This window comes from Augochlora pura, chromosome 7, assembly GCF_028453695.1.
Source record: "Augochlora pura isolate Apur16 chromosome 7, APUR_v2.2.1, whole genome shotgun sequence".
Taxonomy (NCBI): Eukaryota; Metazoa; Arthropoda; class Insecta; order Hymenoptera; family Halictidae; genus Augochlora; species Augochlora pura.
Genome location: NC_135778.1, coordinates 39,954,818 through 39,977,176, shown reverse-complemented (window position 1 = coordinate 39,977,176; position 22,359 = coordinate 39,954,818). Strand labels below are relative to the sequence as shown.

At 38.1% G+C, this 22,359-nt stretch overlaps 1 protein-coding gene across 3 annotated transcripts in view; it reads left to right on the top strand.

The window, feature by feature from the left end:
- Positions 1-22,359, top strand: part of Crmp (Collapsin Response Mediator Protein) — a 32,307-nt gene that overhangs the window by 4,439 nt on the left and 5,509 nt on the right. The window contains exons 2-6 of one of the 3 annotated variants that reach the window (XM_078187129.1): positions 7,971-8,065; positions 9,853-10,165; positions 13,031-13,210; positions 13,889-14,002; positions 18,495-18,727. In XM_078187129.1, the coding sequence (XP_078043255.1) occupies positions 7,971-8,065; positions 9,853-10,165; positions 13,031-13,210; positions 13,889-14,002; positions 18,495-18,727 (935 nt within the window). Of the gene's footprint in view, positions 1-7,970; positions 8,066-9,852; positions 10,166-13,030; positions 13,211-13,888; positions 14,043-15,219; positions 15,453-18,494; positions 18,728-22,359 lie in introns of all 3 variants that reach the window. The other 2 variants (XM_078187128.1, XM_078187127.1) reach the window with 2 other exon arrangements.

Here is a 22,359-nt window from a genome sequence, read left to right as displayed (position 1 = left end):
TGTACATTTTCGACGCCCGTTTCATAGTTTCCAACCTGATACAAGAAAATTATTTCTCCCACGATTTAGGTTGGAATTATTGCAATAATTAAAACTATTTTCCTGAAATTTTCTATTTCTTTCAATTAATTAATTACTAATCTAGCTAATTTAATTTAACAACCTCGAGTACCACGTCGATCAGACATAACACGATTTTTCTCCCATTCTTAAATTTTATTAATATATATTATTGACACGTGCTATACTATATAGTATAGTCTAGTAAACAGTAAGACACAGTCTAGTAAATTTCATTAAATAACATCCGTAAAGACCGAGTAACGAAACTGAATTTTACAATTTTAATTTCGTCGACTAATTTCTCTCGAAACAGTGGTGCAAATATCTCGTAAAAAAAATTGATGAAAATTACGGCCGTAGCCGGCGAAGCACCGAATAAAATCGCGATCTCCGAAAAAGTCTACGCCCTTTGAAAATCGATATCTCGGCCATTTCCTAGGAACTCGCCGTGAATTCGTCCGCGCCCGACACGCGCCGCCCAAATGGGAGATCCTATCGTTCTGCGCAGAGGCCGGGGCTCCATTCGGGTCGAACTTGCCAGCGCCTATTATTCTTATCGCGCCGATTCAGCCCCCTCGATGAAGCATCAGTTTCCTTGTTCTCTATTCATCCTATCTGCCCATGGGATCGTTCCGCGAGCGAGTCGCGTGCTCGCGAGAAGTCCGTCGGCTCTCGCCGCGAACGCGGTCCAATTAAAATCCGATTTCTTCTACGGTTACGGTAGCCACCGTCCCCGCGAAATCGAAGAGGAATGATAATTAACTACTTTCACGATCGGAAAAAGGGATTTTCCTCGCGCCGCTGTTGTTTAAGGAGCGAAACTCGAGTTTCTAACATGGTAGTTCGACTGCGGCGGACTGGAACTGTACGGGTCCTGGAAAACTCGAGTCTTTTACACGCCGATTAAAGCAAACAGTAGCGAAACAATAGTGAAAGACCATTGCGATGCTGCAGACCCCATTTTTCTTTAATTAGCTTCCATAGGAATATTTTTCGCGCTGGCATATTTATCGCCTACTACCGATTTTTAACAAAAACACTTGGCACTCGCATAGTTGCATTTATTAGCGCTTTTACAAATTATATTTGCCTGTCGAAGTCCACCTATTGCATTATTGAACAGTATGTTTGTACACATTACTTTCTGTGAAGCGATTAATATACAATTTCTAGAAAAATATTTCATACAATTTAAATAACAGAGAAAAATATTTGATATAGGTTATTTAATCCGTTCGATAATTCTAGCTAAAATGCATGAATTAACTATAGAATTAATATGATTATTTATTAATTATACACAGTATTAATTTTGCATCGTATCGATATATCGAAACTTGGCACATAAAAGCCATGACATAAAAATATTAAAAATTCTTTCTAATGTAATACCTCTAGATATTTTATTTGTAATATTCAGCGTATCAATTGTCATACTAATTGCTTACTATGGAAAATGGCCTTGCAGGATTGATAGTATTCCGACGCGCGCATGCATGCATTATTTGCCGGCAGATAACGTACAGTTCAACATTTAATGCTCCGACGACAATAAGAGTTCGACTGTCGTAAAACAAATGTTAATGTCGTTTATTTCGTGACGCTTTCTTCCGCCGTTAATTACTAGCTACGAAAATCGTAGGAGTAGCTTTTGCATTAATAATACATACGTTTAACAAATCGTTGCGCTGGAAGAATCTTAGCTTTTTTTCACAAAGTAGAAACCTCTGCGCAGCCATCAGATCTGCGTTGAAGACTTTAATTTGAATTCAAAGAAAGTTAATATTAATGATCCCGCGTAGCGTAGAATACTACGCGATGTTGCTATAAATCACTCTTATAAAAAATGCGCAACGATCGTGCAATTCTCTGACGAGCGCTTAATGATTAAGCAATTAGAGTTCTCGTGGTTGAAAGAAGCAAGCATTGTCTCGTTCTTCTTATGGAAAGCGATTCGTAAAGAATGAAACAATACTCGAAATTATAAAATTGGTATTAATGATTGTTTTTAACCCCTTGTCGTACTATTTTCTTCGCAGTTACTGCGACTAGGAATTTTTCATATGATGCTTTTTGGGGGGGAACAAAGTTAAAGTAGATGCGTATGATATAGTGTTAGATCTGAAACCTCCGTGATCGGTATTTGTATACAGAATGACCAAGAAGGCGGTGCTAAATTTATACAGCACGTTAAGAGAACCCAGCCTCGCGTCTCACGTTTGTTTTCGTTTATTATTGAACCGACGTGGTTCCGAGAAAATGAAAAAGAATAATAATATAATTATAATGTGATGGAATAAGAATGTAGTAGGATAATAGTGTAATAGAATGATAACGTAATAAAATAATGTAATAGAATAATAATATAATAGTAGAATAATATAATAGAAGAATAATATAGTAGAATAATAATATAATAGAATAATAATATAATAGAAAAATAATATAATAGTAGAATAATATAATAGAATAATTGACCAAATAATACCGGATATTACTATAATATTACTATTAATATTTACCGAATAATAATTTACCATACTGCGTTCCAATTAGCGATAATAATAATAGAGCTAATATTTAGCTCTACGTATAAAACGAATATAATTATACAATAAAGACCGGACCACTAGTTCAGGCTGCAAAGTTTCACGGAATCAGGGAAAGTGGTCGGTAGCTCGTCAGACACGCTCAACCATACGCGCCTTCATACATCAACAACTTCGACCGAATCGAGATGCCATTTTTCCTCCCCCTTCCATCAAGGTCGCGCAAGCATCGCGGATCGCGACGCCGTTTCTTCGCGAAGTGCTCCGCGAGCGATTTCTTTTCACGTAAAAATCACGGCGACGAAACGGGGCAAACACGGTATTTTAAGCCGCCTGTCTGCTGAAAATATCCAACCGGAGAGATCTCGTCAACACATGAAACGCACATGTTTCGCGCGCGCGCGGGCGCGCTCATGTCTAATAACTATACCGCTGGAGATGACAAGGTCTCGGGCGACGAGGTCCCCCGATATTCCAGTCGATTCGCATGGTTTTTCGTCGAAGGTCGCCCTTCACGTGTTTCGTTTCGAAGTGAAAAAAAGGAAAATCTTTCTCTGCTCTTATTGGCTGAGAGAATGCTCGCGGTCATCCGGGACGCTTATAGGGGCTGATCCATAAATAGTGATCGGCGTTCGAGAGGTCATTCTACACACCTGAAGGATGAGAATAGGTGTTATGGTCGAATGTCTAATACTGTTCCTGTGTTCGAGGTCGTTGGCCCTTTTTCTGCGAAGGAAAGACGATGTATAATACAATTGGTTTACTTAATTGTTAGGTTAACAGTTAGTAATTATTAAAGTTTATTTAATTGAGGATGTTCGCGCGAGTATGAAATGTCTGCGAGTCGATTCACAGAGAATAAATTAAATGCTTGATGGAATTCTTTTGAATTGAAGACAATCGCGTAAGCATCGATTATACCTATTAGCATTGAAACAACAGAATGATCGTAAATACCTAAGATTCTTAACCCCTTGTACTAAGATTCCTTTCATGCTGTGTTAATTAGCATTTATTTGTTCTTAATAGTTTTTTTAATAGAACTAGACAATTCCTATTTCTTGCACTGTCTTTACTATCGTTTCTGTACTTTGATAACAGAAGAATTAAATGTGGTTTAACAATTAATATATTAAATATTTAGTATAATGTCAATATACTAAATTAACATACTAAATATTTAGTATAACATTTAGTAATATTATCATACATAAAATCTTTATCTGACTGATTATTATAGTGCAACGGGTTTAATCATCGTATATGTTTTACCTGTGAAGGTACATAATCGTGGTTTTCGATCGATTGAATCATTTCACAACCGTCCGACGAAATTATAGAGAACGCCACAGTCATTGTCCATAATTCCCAATCATATAAATAGCAATAACCGGCAAGAGACAGAGAGAGAGAGAGAGAGACACGTGAGCCGTATGACACGCAAGTTCATTCCATACCTATTGTATTCATTAAATACGTAATATTTAGCTTTTTCCCAGACAAGCAATTTAACATACTCTCGCATAGCAATACGTTAATGAAATATTAATAAGCAATCGCAACCTATTAAAACGTGTTGACGACTTTATGGTATGTAGGTCCGATTTATTAGGTAATTAACTATGACATATAATAATTATATAATATATAATATAATAATTGATTGGAGACAACCGAGTGCAAAGGGTTAACATAATATTCATAACGGTAGGCCGTATAGTTCCCACCAAGTAGCAATAAACTTCCAAATTCGTTTTTTCTTGAGGGATAAAGAATTTGGTGTTCGACCTTCAAAACAAAAGGCTGTGACCATAAATGTCCAGCTCATTGATAAGGCAATTGTAACTTACGAGGACACGTTCTCGTGTGTGTGTGTGTGGCGCCCTTTGGGGCTTGTAAATCCGATTTAACGAACACCTCTGGAACACTTTAGAAGGGCACGGGGCAGATTGGGGATCGATTTCACAGAAAGCACCAGTTGTTAACGGTGGTTTAGGCTCGCGCGCGCGCGCGCGGGGGTTCGAAGCAATTTCACGGGGTGGAGACCTCGACCCGCGAAGGGTTTGTTGCACCACGGCGTTGCGTTAACCCGAGCCACCCCGGGGGGTGCGGACCCAAGCGCCGCGTCGCTCGGCTAAAACGTGGGTGGCGTGTCGGCGTCGCCAATGGATTGTCCTTTTTTTTTTCTCCGCTCCCCCTGGCCTTTGCGTCCCCTTCGTCTTTCCTTCCCCTATACACTTTTATCTTTGCCCGGCCGCGGGAACGCCTAGGGGCGCTTGTCAAAAGTCCTTTATGCAGTCCCCGGACTTCTTTTCTCCGTCGGGCTTTTCAATTTGCCTCCTCCCCCGCATCCGGATAATATTTACGCGTTTCGCGTTTCCTTTTTGCACCGGGGGGGGGGGGGGGGGGTGCGATACACTTCGTGCCGCCATTCATTCGATCCGATCGGGACACGTGATCCTAGGCGCGCGATCGTGTTCTATCTTCGTTATCAATTGCTGAGAAATGTGGAACTTCGAAAATTGATTTTTCTATATTTTGGTCTCATAATTTTATCGTTTTTCACTCTCGTATCATGGTTAAATGATATATTTTACGTGTGAATGGTTCAAACTAATACTTGAAACTGATTACTCCATAAGCCAATGGAAGTGATTACTACCATAAGTCAATGGAAATACCTACTACCAAAAGTCAATGAAAGTACCTACTACCATAAATAAATAAAATCACTCCATAAATCAATTTAATTAGGCATTGTAAGTAACTCCACGGTAATCTTACATCTTCTTTGACCCTTAGCGACCATAAATTGACGTAACAATATCCACCGACCGGCCGCCCAAAGTGACTTTCTATTTCCGAAGCCGCACAAGTAGGTGTTAAGTGAATTAAACGGTGAATCGATTGCAAGGATTAAAACGTGCAGCCTTCTCTCGCTGTGTTCGTAATCACTTAACCCGCGTATCGCTTCCGAAGTTCTTCGCACGTGCTCTCGAACATATCACAGTGCCCGAGAGCTCGATGGTTCAAGTGCGTCGGTCGCGGACTCTAAATAAAACTTACGGTAGCTCTCTCGACATGGTGTACACAGGCAATTAACTCTTTGGGGCGCGCTGTGGGATCAACCCTTTGCAATCGAAGCCATTTCAACTAGAAATCTCAAGTAATTTCTCTGGTTTATAGTATTTCCACTTTATATAGCAAAGTGCATTTTATGCATATGTAATTGATTCTAGTCATTCTTATCAACATGACATAACCTTAACAATTATTCAAAATGCAAACTTCGTTTGTATAAAGATTATTGTAGAACGTGATGGAACAATTTCATGGTGCCTCACAGTCATCACTCGAGTGGAAAGGGTTAATTGTCTCTCGTCTCTGGAACTCTGGACAATCCGAGGAAAATTCAGACAGAGCTCCTGGGAGTTTCCTTCGACCGTCTCTAAATACCGGGGAACCCGCGCCGCCGTTTGCTCGCTGAAAATGATACGGCGCCATTGTATGCTAATCCACGGAGTGGGTCAACGAAGAAGAAAAAAACCGTATGGGTTTTCCGTGCACGAGAGGGAACACGCATACCATCGGGCACCGTAGAAACCGTGTTCCTATTCTTTCGTACGGAAAGATGCATCGCAGAAACGTAGCCGTTGCACACCGGTGTACGGTGCTCGCCCGTTTATCAGTCCGAGCACATCGCGTACTGCTCTAAATCCAGCATTGGCGGAAGTGCGTGAAGCGTAGCTTCTATTATATACTGATTGGTATACCATAGCGTGGACGCGATATACGCACGTTAATCGTCTGCACCGGATGTTGGATCCCGACGCACGTCGCAAACGAATATCAAGGACGATGCGCGCGCGGGGGGGCGACGGCGACGGCTGGCTTGCCGGGTGCCGATCGGAAGCAATTTTCGGCGGGGCGAAAGATTCATTAGCATTGTTATTGCTTTTGTCCGTTGTTGAGAACGTCGACGAAACGAAGACGAAAGGGCGAGGGTGCGATTTTATTCGCTTTTATTTGTTTATCCAGTTTGCGAGCAATGAACGCTGCTGACGTATGTGAAGTGGTAATTGAGGACAATTTTTATAGGAAAAGAAATATAATAGGACTAGAAAATTGTTTATTGTATAGGGACGAGATAAATAAATAATAAAAAAAATAAATAAATTAGTCGTAGATTTTAGGCTCGGGTTTTAGAGGAAGAGTTTTCGAAGCCAAGAAATTCTAGTTTATAAAGATTTATAAATAGTGTTAGTACTGTTATTATTGTTAGTATTATTAGTATTATTACTGTTATTTTTTTAACGATTTTCGAAGACAATATTTATTGTAATATAAATATATTTTGAAGGTTTGATGGATGAGCAAGGAAGGATAAAATTAGCATTGATAATGTTATAGTACTGTTATTAATATTATATTCGATATAGAAACGTCCTTCTTAATTTTAAAATAATCATTTGTTATTATTTTAATAAAAATTAACAGTCAACGTATTATACACAGTGATCGAGGGAGCTCCATTAAATTAATTTTCTTTAAATATAAATTGTTCTGTTCCTGATATTTCGATCTCAAACATAGTGCAATAAAATAACAAACTAATATATAACAAATGCCAGCGTATCACTGAAACATTACTAAACTAACTACTATCACTGTTATAGCACAATTCTGACACGTTCTAACGGGCAATTCTATACCAGCGAATTTGCATTTACGTATCATTTATGCTCTAATTACTATTGTTACGCGTTACTTTTATGCGACCATAATTTTCTTTCAACGACTTTATAAACATTCGAGTGAGAACGTGCGCTATGGAATTCCTTTTCATAATTCGCACAGTTGAACGTACCGTAAAACCGTAGCCTAGTAATTAGATTAGAAAAAGATAGGAAGGAAAGAAATGAATGGTTATCTATATGTACGTGCAAGCGTGAAACGTGTGGTGCAGCCTTAAGAGTGTTCGCTCGCGTGTATCACTGTTACTTTGGTAGTTGCGTAATTCATTCAGATTAGGAGGAACGTCTTCGGGGGATAATTGATTTTATGGTTTCTTGCGTGAGTGCGAAGACTATAAATTCCAAATTCCCAATTTTTATATTCTAAATTCCAATTTCCAAATTCCAGATTCCCAATTTTTATATTCTAGATTCCAATTTCCAAATTCCAAATTCCCAATTTTTATATTCTAAATTCTAAATTCCAATTTCTAAATTTCAAATTCCAAATTCTAAATGAATCAATAAATTTTCCAGTAGATGCGAATGCTTGCCATTTATTTTTAACTCTTTACAGAAAGGAAAGGGCGGTGCATAATTCTGTATCGTTATTATATGTTTCCAGAGCGCGCAAAACAGGCTGCTGATCAAGAACGGAAAGGTCGTGAATGATGATGGCATCGCTGACAGCGACGTTTACATCGAGGACGGTATCATCAAGTAAGAGAACGAAAGGAACGCTCTTTACGTGTGACCGCGGACTCTCGTCGGTCGCGCGTTACGCAACAATCATAATAAAAACAAGTTGTGTACGCGTGTTATAGTTACAGGCCTCCGGTGTTCGATTCTGTTTCCTTCGGCCGTCCGTTCTTTTATTTTTCTGTTCACTGACCGCTGCGAGCCCGCGCGTAATAAATACGGGGATTCGCTGAGGGAAATTTAAACTCGCGCGAAATCATTCTTCCTTTACAATTTTGTAAAATTTACAATTATGTAAATTTTCCTTCACAAGTTGAATGGAAGTCTTCTTTTAAACGCTATTGCTCTAGTTACGAGGATTCGAACAATTTGCATAGGTCAGGGAAGTGAAAAATATTCGTAAATATTACAAGAAGTGTAATATATTTTTTCTACGAGAATTTTTGTTCATTTGACAATTTTGGTCTGTAAATTAATTTGGTTGCAGCTGTTCTTTTTTTTTTTGGAAAAGAAGATGAGTAAATAATATAATTAATTTTGAGATTTCTTTTAAAGATTATTTTCACACCTAAGCTATTTTTACAATTTATTTTATAAATTATATTCTTCAGTGAGAATATAGTTAGGCGAAATCTTAGTAATCTAATTTCCCTAAATATTAATTAATACTACTGAATTAAATACAAAGTTATAAAAATTCTAAAATACTGTCGAAGCTTTGTTATATTACGAAAACTTCTGTACCTTGCAACCAGCTTACACAATTGTTATTTTACATAAAGTACTGGCGGTCTACTTATAGCTTTATTGAATTTACCACCTTACTATGACATTATCAGCTAGGCCTAGCATACGTGTCACCCAGTCGTCGTTGTTACGCAAACATTCTGCGCAGAGGATTTTCGACCGCTGGGGGTATGCTTATTCGGAAGCGTTAATGGAAATGCAGAACGGAGAGGTTTTGCTATTCGCGAAGTACGACTGATTAACGTTTCATTGAGCATTCCGATCGCGTGGCCGGCCGCCTCTTCGCACAAACGAGACGCGATGTACGCCGGCAGTTTTATCAATGAGCGGTTAGCGTACCGACAAAACAGATAACACGCTGTCTGTTAGCGTAATCTATCAAAGAATTGTGGCGTGCTAATAGTCAGGTGGAACGATGCTAATATTGGCCGTCTGCTCTCGTGTATAGCTGAACCCTTCGCCGACAATGCGGGTACTCTGTTGTCGCGATATTCGTAACTGGTTTTCCATTTCCTCTCCCGATTTCTCATGGTTTTTGGCGCTGGAGAATTTTTAAATAAATTCTGCGGTATTTACCGTGGTCTTTAATTTAATGGTATAAATATTATAACAGTATAATTACGGACTAAATTTAACATTAATATAATTTAAAGGTCTAAGTATAATATTAATGTAATTTTAAGGTTTAAGTATAACCTCAATATAATCGAATATTTAAAGTACCGTTTAGTCAAATTAATATTACTATAGAGGCCAGCTGATTATCTTCTACATTTCTTCATTTACGTTACAAATGCCATTTTCTACTCCTTCTATAATCATCCATAATTCTCCACGTAACTGTACATAATCAAACGTACAATCCTCAACTGTACAATCCTCGAAGATAATTAGCGAAATACCTCGATCCCCTAAACGGTCCATAACGCTACTCGGCGAATCGTGCGCGATGCAACTAACCGTTCACCTAATTTCGCGGGCCCCTAATAGACCTTCGATGAAAATCGAGGCCTCCGCGTGCCAACTTTACAACCGTTCTAACGAAACTGTTCTATTCGTAGGCAAATGGGTCGGAATCTGATAATACCGGGCGGCACGAGAATCATCGACGCCCGCGGAAAGTACGTGATGCCCGGCGGCATAGACCCGCACACCCATTTCGAATTGGAGCTGATGGGCGCGACGACCGTAGACGATTTCTATCAGGGAACGAAAGCGGCCGTGGCCGGTGGCACCACCATGATCATCGACTTTGTTATACCGAAGAAGGAGGAGTCGCTTTTGGAGGCGTACGAGAGGTACAGAGAGTCCGCCGATCAAAAGGTCTGCTGCGATTACGCTCTCCACATCGCTGTCACGTCTTGGAGTCCAAAAGTAAGCTATAGACAGGCGATGGCGTTCGACCCCTAACTGGACTTAGAGGTCTCTAAACTTTTAACTATTCTGGTCTAGAATTATGAAAGAGATATTTATAAATATTTATTTTTTTAAAATCGTCGAATAGCATTATCTTTCTTCTTAGTCATCTGTTTTGAGTTTTTAGTATCAAGAAGACCTTAGCCTTATAATTCTATCAGTGCTTTAAATTATATTTTTAGTCAGTGAGAATATGATATGAGGTTCCGAAGCAATCGGTCGCTATTAATAATTAAATCTCATTTTCAAATACAATTCGCTATTTTAGAAATATCGCCAAATGTTATTAAATAAAAGATAATGTCTTGGGCCACCCTAGCGAACAACAGCTCAATTGGCAAATTTGTGAGTATAATTTTAAACGATTACACATTGAGCACTTCCGACTTGACTCGATGGTAGCCAATGATTCATGAAAGTATCCGATAAGTACCTAATTTTAAATTTAACCAGCAATTCTATACTATATCTAGCGTAGAACATTTTTCAACTCCCACTGGCCCAGATGCAGTCAATCGAGGCAATTGCAATAAACGTCCTTTTGAAGGATAGGTTCACAGAACAATTGACGCCGAACGAACAACCATCGCGAAACGGGTCATGCCTAGACACATGCTTTCTTTTCCAGGAAAGGCTCGTGTTACGGTAATTATCTCATTCCGGGTGACTAAATAGGATGGAGAGCGTGTACGAATTGCGCCGTGCGTGGCGCGCTGACCTAGCTAAGGCTTCCCCTATGAAACAGGCCGATCCGAGCTATTTGTACGAGACAGCTTTGGCTTGTAGCTCTTACTCTTGATAACCCTGTTTGGTAAATTCTCGTCTACATTATGGAGCCAAGGAATTTAGCGCTGTCAAGAGAAATCCCTGAAGCTGATGTCTTAAGATAAAGATTCAGAGAGTTAAGCACTGATAGAATTTTAAGGTTAAGGTCTTCTTAGTACCAGAAACTCGAAATAGTAGACTTAGAGAAGATAGCAGATGCTATTCGATGATTCCAAAAATATAAAATATGAATGATAAAAAATACTTCCATAATTCTAGACCAGGATGGCTATGATAAAGCTAACATAGCTAGCTGAAATAAAGATTCAGATAGTTAATATCGTTTATAAAATATACGATATCTATATTTTTACAATTTAATCAATATCAATCTAACGACAGAACAACAAAGCGCAAGCCTAATTTTCATAAAAAAATAGAACGAAAAATATATCAAAAATATATTTCACCCCCATAGCCAAAGACCACCCTAGACTTCAGTCCCTGAGAATACACCATTTACTGAACAAAGCAGTCGCAGAACCTTGACCAAGTGACCTTAGTTCGGTTCGCGGTTTCGTCACAGCGAACATTGTCCTCTCGCCATGAATATACAACGAGCGTAATGGTTGCACAATTTCTCGTTACCTCCTAAAAAGAATTTATGTAACTCGCTAACAGCCGATCGGAAATTAGTGGGAGGATCCACGAATGGCGCCTTTTATCGAGAGCCCCATTAGACGAACGAAATCTTCCGCGCAAATTGGCTGGAAAATTGCGTGCGCGATTGATCGTCGTCATTAATCCGGTTCGCGGCGAGAACGATCTCCGACGATTAACCCTTAGACTGAGTGGGGACATAACCTAGGTCCCCCAAGATTTGGTTTTCGTTAATAACTAAGTAAATAATATTTTGATTTCTTTTTATCTTTTTCATTTATTTATATTTATAAGGTAAGTTTTTTGTTTAGGTGATCCAAGTTAGACGGCCCAGTTTAGGTGATCCTACTTCACAGAGAAAAAAATTATTTACGAAGTTATTAAAGAAAAGCTAATCTTGGGGGATCTAAAGTCCCCCACTCTGTACTGTAAGGGTTAGATCGATCTCCCAGCCTGGATCGTTGTACCCGCAGCGGCCTGGTATGTCGACCGAGAGAGAGAGATACGGTGCCCCGTCTGCTGTCTCTAAATATGGGAAAAGCGATAGGTGTCCCCCCGGCAAATTGGCAAATCGCTGGCGATCAGGTAGCAATGGGTTGCCGGTTCGCAGCCACGCCGGCTGCTGGGTTGTCGACTGCTAACTGTAATCGGGATCGTGAATGGAATAACGAACGATCAATGACGAAATCACGGCTACGGACGCATGGAAATTATGGTGGCTCCTTATTCGTTGATGGCTTGTCGGCTTGTTGGACAATTAAAAATAATTAGCGATGGATATCTAGACGACATTAACACGATTTTGATCGCTGGGTCGTTTGTATTTCTGGCATTGATGGAAATGGGAAGAAAAACTTCCGATTATGCTATAGTAAATGTGCATTCTTTATTTAACCCTTTTAGTGCCGGACGATGATATATTAACGAAAATAAATTGCAAAATAAATTTATAAAATTATTATTATTATTATTATATATATATATAATAAATTATTTATAAATCTTCTGCGTTCCTTCTGTAATACGTTGATTTTTGAATCATGTAAATATCACTTTTAACTTCGTTTTTATAAACTTTTTCCTTTAATAAATTCATTCAGTTTATTTTCGCACAGCTATCCGTTTTTCGCCCGACACTAAAAGGGTTAAACTGCGAGCAACTACAATACATTTTCTGTTAGGATTCTCTATTGCTTGCCGGAGAAACTAACGGCAGGATCTCTCGGTAATGAGAACGTTAACACTCGTTTGCAAATGAGGTACTCGCCGACATGTTTAACTTTCTTTTATTTCTTGCTGTTTGCGATTTAAGAACGAATGTCATCCTGCATACCTGTCTATCCGGTTAGATTTGCCTTATCTCGCCTTGCCCTAAAGCTTGTGGTTACCTGTTTTCAGGTGAAGGAGGAGATGGCGACGTTAGTGCAGTCGCACGGTATCAATAGCTTCAAGATGTTTATGGCGTACGCGGACCTGTACATGCTGAGGGATCCGGAATTGATCGAGGTGTTTAAAACGTGCAAGGAACTCGGAGCTATCGCAATGATCCACGCGGAAAACGGAGACATCATCGCCGAGGTATGTTTTATCTTTCATCGCGATCTTCGTCCTCGATTTAAACTGTGGTCTGCTCGAACGGGGGAGGAGGTTGAGATATGGTGATGATCGTAGAAGCTACTCGTTCCAAATCAATATTATAAAATACATTTCTTCTATTTATATTTAAATATAGAGTCAAAAATATATATATATAATTTTAAAAATATATGTATGTGAATTTTAAAAAAATATATATGTATATCAATTTTTAAAAAATGTATATATAAATAATTGATATATTAATATATTTTCTATATAAAATTTAAATATATTTAAATTTGAATAAAATAAGTGGAGACAAGTATAGTGTCTACTTGTATATACTATAATAAGTCTAACAAGTAGATTCTGTTTTCTCCAGTCCTTTAACTTGTTAAAAGTAATTCTATGAACACAATATCCCTTAAGCTACATTTTCGGTGGCATCACGTGTCGAGGCATCGCAATGCCTACCCGACATTTAAAAATAGACTACACCATCTACGGTATCGGTAACAATCGCGTTATTGAACAACGATTCGAAGTAACACAGCCGTGAACCACGGCACACCGTCTCCGCTAATTGCCTGGCACGGACAGCACCAGCACGGCGTGCATAGTCACGAATTTCTTCTCCGAACTGCATTCATAAAATCAAACCGTCCGAAATTGTTTCAGAACACGAAACGATTACTAGACGCCGGAGTAACCGGACCGGAAGGTCACGAAATGTCGCGTCCCGAGGAAGTGGAAGCTGAGGCTGTGAACAGGGCGTGCGTAATAGCCAGCCAGGTATGTCGGCAGCAAAAATTATTCAACACGAAAATCGGAAGTAAGGGAACCATTAGATTCTTCTTTATTTTTTTTAGAAGTCGTATTTTTTTTAAATAGTTGTCTCTATAGTGTGCTTTCACGCTGTTTCCGGCACGCTGTATTCTCGATGTTTATTTTGTGTCTTTTTTTGCTGGAACCGAATATCGATAGATGTGCAACGCTATTGTTCGCGGCAGTACGCCATGTATTTATCTTTTTGTCGATGGTAGATGCTATACGAAATTCGTGCACATTTGCTTTTTATTTTTGTGTATGTCTAGTTAGATGTGAGACATTATTTCCGTACCGTCGCTGGGGACAAAATGGCTTAGAATGCGGTTGAATGGTTTCGTTAGCGCTTGGACTGTTCGAACGCGTTAGCGCGAAGTATACGAACCGAGATGCCGTGAATAATATCTGTGACTTTTAATTTTACTGTCATAAATATTTCTACTAAATTAACGCTTTTACTTGATAAAAAATAGTAATGCCATAATAATATCACAGTACTTTGAAACGACGTCAAATATAATTAAACTATATTCTCTTTTAAAAAAATTATTATTTCCACGAGCAGTCGCAATTTATTATCAAGACGTCTTTTTAAGTATAGATTTTGAATATAAAATTTAATGTAGTCTAAATCAACCTATTTCTTAGAAAATCCAGTGCAATCTTGTTGAACAGTAAAATACCTTGTTAACCACTTGAAGTATAATTGAACGGCCTACAAACGTCTATACTCTCTCTTCATAAAATTATAACTTGCACCGACAGTTGCAATTTTATTATTAACATCGTCTTCTTAAATTTACTTTCCCAATATAAAATTTAATGTAGTTTAAACCAACCTATTTCTTGGAAAATTATAATTTTTTCAAAAAGAGAATATAGACGTTTATAAGTAATTAAATTATATTTCAAATGGCTAACAAAATATTCCACTGTTTAACATCCATATTCTCCCTTAAAGAGAATAATAATTTTCTACAATTTTATAATTAAAACAAACTTCTTAAATACCTAATAAAATACCTAGTCAGATTGCGTTCGGCCGCAATCGTCAGCCATTTTGTTCTCCAAGCGTACCCCCCTGTACATTTCGGTTCGTCCCGACCCGCAAAAGACAAAGCGTGTCTCAGTTTTTTTTGTTCAAGCCACACGATCATTCCCGTTGTATCATTCTGCATGCTTAGGTGAATTGTCCACTGTATGTAGTGCATGTGATGAGTCGTAGCGCCGCGGAGGCAGTGGAGGCCGCGCGTAAGAATGGCGTCTGTGTCTTTGGCGAGACGTTGGCGGCCGCGATCGGCACAGATGGCACGAACTATGCGCACAAATGTTGGAGGCACGCAGCAGCCCACGTTTTGAGCCCACCGCTCAGGCCAGATCCAGATACACCGCTTGTTCTCGTGAACAAGCTGGCCAAGTGAGTCCGACGACACATTTTTCTTTTCCGGGGAGGGGAAACGGCTCGACGTCCGCGACATTAGACTAACACTTACGGGGGTCGTAAGGTAACGGTACTTTTAGGAAATGGAAATATTTAATATAATATATTAGAATATGTTAGAATATATAGGTATATAGATGATACATAGGAATATTGATGGAATATCGGATATAGATCCTATACATATACTATAGCATATGCATAGATATACCCGGGTATATAAAATAAATATATAATATATTAGAATATGTTAGAATATATAGGAATATTGATGGAAAATAGGATATAGGTCCTATACATATACTATAGGATATGCATAAATATACCATGTACATAGACATATAGAATATATTCTACAGGGAAGCCATCGATGTGATGGGAGTACAATTTTCTGGGATGCTTGGATGCATCCGTAGGCAATTTATTTATTTATTTCTTAAATAGCGATAAATCATGTCAGATTATTCAACTCACAGCAGCAAACTCACAGAATGAAGTTTTCACGATGATAGTTCAAGACACGGTGCAATGAACAAGTTCTGACGTTTAGGAGACCATCTTCCCTCGTAACAAAGTATTGCCTTATATTGTTAAAGGAGTATTATAAATAGAACGATTACCCGTTTGCGAGGGCCCCGCTCAGACACGCTGCTGACAATATTTATCGCGTCGTTATTAACATGTATCTGCCTCACTATCAAAGTCCGATTTCTTTTTTAAAGAGTCTTAAATCTTTTCTTTCTAACAAAATTAGCTATCACGTTAAAAAGAAACTTTAAAAGCAACGTTTTCGTATAAAATTCACAGAAAATTTCATATCCATAATAAATTTCCATTAATCGAGACTAATAAAATTCGAAATAAAAAGATCGCATAATGTGAAAACAGATTTTAATTTATGCTAAATGCAATTCATTAAATATCTCGAAACAAGGAATATATGACTTAGACCATTTATGACATAACCCGAATTAGTGCGATCCATTGTCGCAAAGAAAGTATTCTTTTCACGATGACAACAGATCGACCGGCATTTGCAAAAGAAAGTATCAATTCCACTGCTCAGATAAACGGAAAGTTTCTTCGCTGATAGATAGTTCAGGACCGTTTATCAGAAGCAGACAATACACGTTCGGGGGTTCTCGCGCAGAGATACGGGTCACGATCTCCTCGACGGCCGTGATTCCAGGGATATTTATCTGCCGTTTCTGCTTTGAACCCGCGCGGTACGCACGCGAGCCGCATCACAATATAGTTCGCCGTATCGCAATATAGTTCGCCGTTCCACGATGTTGCATGCGCCCGGAAATTATATTTAGAAATACATATCTGTCGAAATCCTCGTGTGCATGCAGGCTGATCGTTGCTGCAGTTAACGTTACTTTTCTTCTTCTTCCACACTCCCCCCTCCACTCCGACATCTTTTTCTGCATCGGACATATTCTCTGTGTAATACGGCTGGCACGATCCAATTGTCTCGATATGTGTTTCACGTTTCGCCGTAGTTGTACGCGTAGCGGCTAGCCACTTTGCGTGAACACGGTTGAAAGAACATAATTCTCGCCTAATCTTTCGAAGCCTTTGGAAGATCATTTAATGAAAGTTCATTTATATTTGTACAAAGTTTGTAGCGTCGAGTATAAGATCTATGTAAGGCTGAAAGTTACTTGTGTACATTTCTGTGTAACTGTGCCGTAATGCTCGAACGATTTCAATGTAATTTTAGGTTAAATAAGATAGTATTTTATTTTTAGCTTCATTCGCGTAGATTGGACGAATATATTTTTGATTTGAAGCGTTTTAACTTGCGTTAAGCGGCTCTCTTGATACCGGAGGCCAGCTATCGGGAAAGATTAAAGTGATTCAACCATGGTCGCACATGTAATCTGTGTCATAAGATCGGAGGCAAAAGAACGTCGAAGCAGACGATTTTGACTGTTCAAGGTCCGTTCTGGGTTGGTTGTTTATTGTTGGGAAATAAAATACTAGCTGTATTTGAGGAACTAGGATAATTAGAATGACACTAAAAAACTAAGAAATTAAGATATTAAGAAATTAAGAAATTGAGATGACTATGAAACTATGAAACTAAGAAAAAAAATTAAAAGTTACTTCGACTATGCGAGCAGCATTATGGTTAGTTTACCAACAACGAGATCATTTCACGTAAAAAGCCAAACCTCCGTGGCGTGTAATATGTTGTTTTTTTAAGCTGTGTTTATATACAACATTCGCCTAAAGACTGTGGAAACTCGCTTGCTTCATTCACTTCCGAGAAACTGAAATAGACTGTTGCTCAAAACGGAAACTCTTACGACCAAACTATAGATATTTACGTCGCTTTAAGCTAATGTTAGAGTGTTACGATAACTGTCGGAACGAAATATCTTGTTTCGCGATAATAAAAATTGTAAAAGCGCGTGATCGAACGTTATTATATACGTTCATACAATTTCAGGCGCACTGTTAACCCTTTGTACTCCGTTGTCTCCTCTCAGGGGACATCGTGATTCTAGTATGTCATTAAATATTAACCCTTTGCACTCAAATGGTGACTCTGAAGCACCACTGAAATTGTTTTACTACGTCCAAAGGTAATTTAAAAAATTATATGGAACAAAATGTTTTGCAAATATTCCTCGATGTCTACAGATTTATATAAATCGAATATTATTATAATATCTTGCTTTGTTATATCGTTGAAATTTACTATAATAATTCTAGCTAGGAATTAGCTATCCTAAGCGTTTGAAGGTTACACAAACTATATTAATATAATGAATTTTCTGAAGACACTAACTGTCTTATAGTGTAACATCTAATGGGAACATCTTGGAACGGGGACATAAAGTAAATGGGGTCAGTCTGCTTGCGCGCGGTCTTCTGGGGGCCTGAGTCGAGACGGGTGGCAGGTAGCCAAACGGACGGCCTTGAACAGCCAACATTAATCTGCTTGGAGAAATAGTAATGTGTTGGTGAGATCATCAGTGTGAGAGGATTTTAAAATATCGCGTTTAGGTGAATAGCCCGCTGTACGTAACGGCGGTGACGAGCAAATCCGCCGCCGACGTTGTGTCGGTGAAAAGGTCCGAGGGTGTCGTCGTGTTCGGGGAGACCCTCGCGAGCGCCGTCGGTATCGATGGCAGCGAACAATATGGGAAAATAATCGAAAAAGCAAGGCGTTACGTTACTAGCCCGCCGTTGAGACCCGATACCACTACACCTGCTTATCTAATCGAACACCTATCTCAGTAAGTAATCTAACTACCCAAATTATTACTACTACTACTACTACTACTACTATTTAACCCCTTGCACTAGAATAACGGAGTCAGATTTATGATACAAATTTTTAATATTATTAATTTATTTCTAGGCGAAATCAAAATTATTTCTTCTGTTCTCAAAGTCTAGAAACAGATGTACGTTATTAAATATTAATTATGTATATGATTAAATGCTAATTAATACAGCATGAAAGGAATCGTAGTGCAAGGGGTTAACACTAAATCTACCGAGTTGGTCAAAATGATCGATTCCACAGTTTTTCTTATAAAATTTTTTAGGTTTTAGAGTCTTTTACATACTAAAATATTACATTGATGTCACGATTGAAGGATAAATTATAACGCAAATGGCAGAAAGTCTAAATAAATAAAATTCTTGCCATTCTTCTATAGCAAAATGTCTAACCATTGTTTGAGCTCAGTAGGTTTAGTGTAAATCACATACAACTTGCCCAAATTACCTTGTTTCATCCATCTTTCATTTGCCATTCATTGACGTCGCGCCATTTTGGCAGTGATTCATTTTTTCTTTCTTTATAAGTATTATAGATTTATAAACCTTTTCCTCTTTTTTATAATTATTATAGATTTCTATAACTTTCCCTTTCTTTATAAACTTATTATGTAAAACTTATTAGCGGTGAGAGCTTTGGAAATGTTATACTGATTTTTTTAGCGTGAACTATGGGGTTTGTTACAGGTGACTAGAGATTGCAAAATTTTAATTATTATTTTTGTACTATATTAGCACTAGCATCGATGCTCTCCATGTAATAATAATGGAAAAAGAATAATTCAAATTTGTATCAAAAATTTAGGACGACGCATGGAAAGTGAGTATTAGGTGATGTTTGTTTAATCAAGAAAAAATTCTCAGAATAAATTTTTTAACGCAATTGTTAATTTATCATAATAATAATAAAGGTATTGAGAAGGTGAGAAGGGAAGGTTTTATCGCTTATCAACCCTTTGCACTCTGAGGCACTACTAAAATTGCTATAGTGCGCTCCAAAATAATTTTATATTATCAGAAATTAGATTGCAAAAATTATTAAAATTATTGTTATATAAAATGGAAATTGAATACAAAGTTAATTACAATAAATGGTGCAAACAGTTAATTACCGCAAATAGTGCAAAGAATTAATTGCAACAAGTAGTGCAAAGGGTTAATCGCAACAAGTTCCTCAAACCTTCAAGCTGAAAGCTCGAGTTTGAATTACCAAGCGGTCTACGGAAAAATCCGTGCGACACGTGTGAGCTCTCCGCGTTGATTTACAAGATAATAAATACAAATTCGCAGGCCGCCGAGACCTTATATTGCGTCTCACCTTTCTCACGATAATGAAAACAAACAGGGTCACTGTCCTCGCTGAATGTTGACAAAGGCCGCCTACCGACCAACCCCATAACATGTCAGGAGATAGCGCTGCAATTATAAATTCTCGGCGAATGTACTCGCAGAAGCACATAACCTAGCGAATTTTCCATTTCATCGAAATATTACATCTTTTGCTTCTACATATATAATTACAATTTTATTTGATGCATTCTAGTTATTAACTAGAATGTTTAGTTATTATACTAATTAGTAATTTGAACATTTTTAAGATAGTAATTCGAGAATATCGATTGAATTTCGTTTATGACCGTTGACGCGAATTCGCGTCATTTTAGATTTAATTAAAGCGATAAAATCTTCCTAGTTTAAATAACGCGTAATTGCAAGATTGAAATATCGAAACAAATTCTGTTATTTTTAGCTTTGATTTAATGATTTTTGGAAACGGAAAAAAATTGCCGGTCGCGAATGTGTTAAGATGAATATTTTTTAAGAAAATAGAGGAAACGAAATTGTGGTAATAGGTTATGGTATAATACATCAATCCTTTCGATAAAAATATAGTCCATGCTGTTACAATATAATGTCGTGACAAGGTTCACATATTCCAATAACTATATTAACGAAAGGTCAGCGACCCAAGGGTTAAAAGGATCAAGCAACGATCTCGATCCAATAAAACCTCTCGAACGTCCCATAATCGACGTCTCAATCTATTCAACGCATCGATAGACCAACGACGGTTGTATCGCCTATTTATGAAAATCGATGGTTTCGGGGGCCGATAGATGGATCCAGGATCGTCTTAATTCGCCGCGCGGTTGCGTCACCGGAGACTATGCGGTCCGCGTCGCACGAGTATTCAAATGACGGCAATAAATTACGGCAACGAATTGGCACACACGACGTTAGCGTAACTGAACGTAATTCTAATGGACGCCGCGTGGGAAGCCGTAGTTTTATCTCACCGAACGGCATTATACTTAATTAACCGGTCGGAGGAAAACTCGTTCAAAGCGCACCGCTATTCGAACGGGGGGATATCGGGGGCACAGTCGCGCGTTTCGTTCGACCCGCGTGGCACAACGTTTCCCTTTCCGATGAGGAGGAGAGAGAAAAAAACAGAAGGTCTGTTGACTCGGCTTATCAGGTGTCAAGGTAACCATCTATTTTTCCGTCGGTTCTACGAGTTTTTCACTCGTGCACGACCGATGGATTGTGCAATCGTTGCGCGTAGGTACATATTGCGTTTTGCTATAGGGTGGTTGTTTTGGTGAGACAAGCTGGTTGCGAAGCGATGGGGGTTTCTGCTGTCAAATTAGGAAAACTGGGGTTAGTGATGATTTCAGGGCAAGGTAGTTATTTAGTTAGACGTGTGAATGGTTTCAACGAATTTTTGAAAGTTGTAGTTAAATACAGTCGGGGTTGTTTAATTTATTTTTAGGTTAGCAATTAGTAGCATTAATATTAGGACACCTTTTAAAACGCGATAAATTTTTTGGAATTTCGTTTGTTGTCTTTTGTTACTTTTGGCACCGGGATATTTAATTTTATTAACTTCTATTTAATTTTATTAACCTCTATTTAATTTTATTAATTTCTATTTAATTTTATTAACTTTTATTTAATTCTGTTAACTCCTATTTAATTCTATTAACATCTATTTAATTCTATTAACTTCTATTTAGTTGAAAGTAGCTACAGCGCAGCTCCATTTACTGGGATAAGTTAAAAATAAAATTAAAAATTAAATTAAAAGTATATCTGAAATTACAACTCCAAATTAATATAAACTGACTTGTAACGAAACAGTTTGCATAATCGAGTACTTCAATTATCCCTTTGTGATATAAATATAATTTTACTAATTTAATAAATTTTGTAAATAATAATTGAATCGATTGATCTATACGAGTAAGAAAATATGAAAAGTAAAAAGTTCAAAAATCTTCCACGGTGACTACTGCAATTTCGTATTTAAATAACCAGTCCATTGTAGATTACACACGGATAATTGGTATCGGACAATACCTTTACCTTGCCCATTCTACTGCTTACAAGAGATTAGCGTTCGTATAACTGGAGCGACGCGTGGCAGATAAAAGGTGTGCTCCGCTGCAGAGGCTCAGATAATAGCCCCGCTCAGCAGAGATTTCCTAAATGGAACATCGAATAAAATGTTCCGGTAAATAGAGCTCGAGATTGTACGCCCTCACCTTTTGTTATTTTCAAAAGTAACGGGGTCATTTAGATA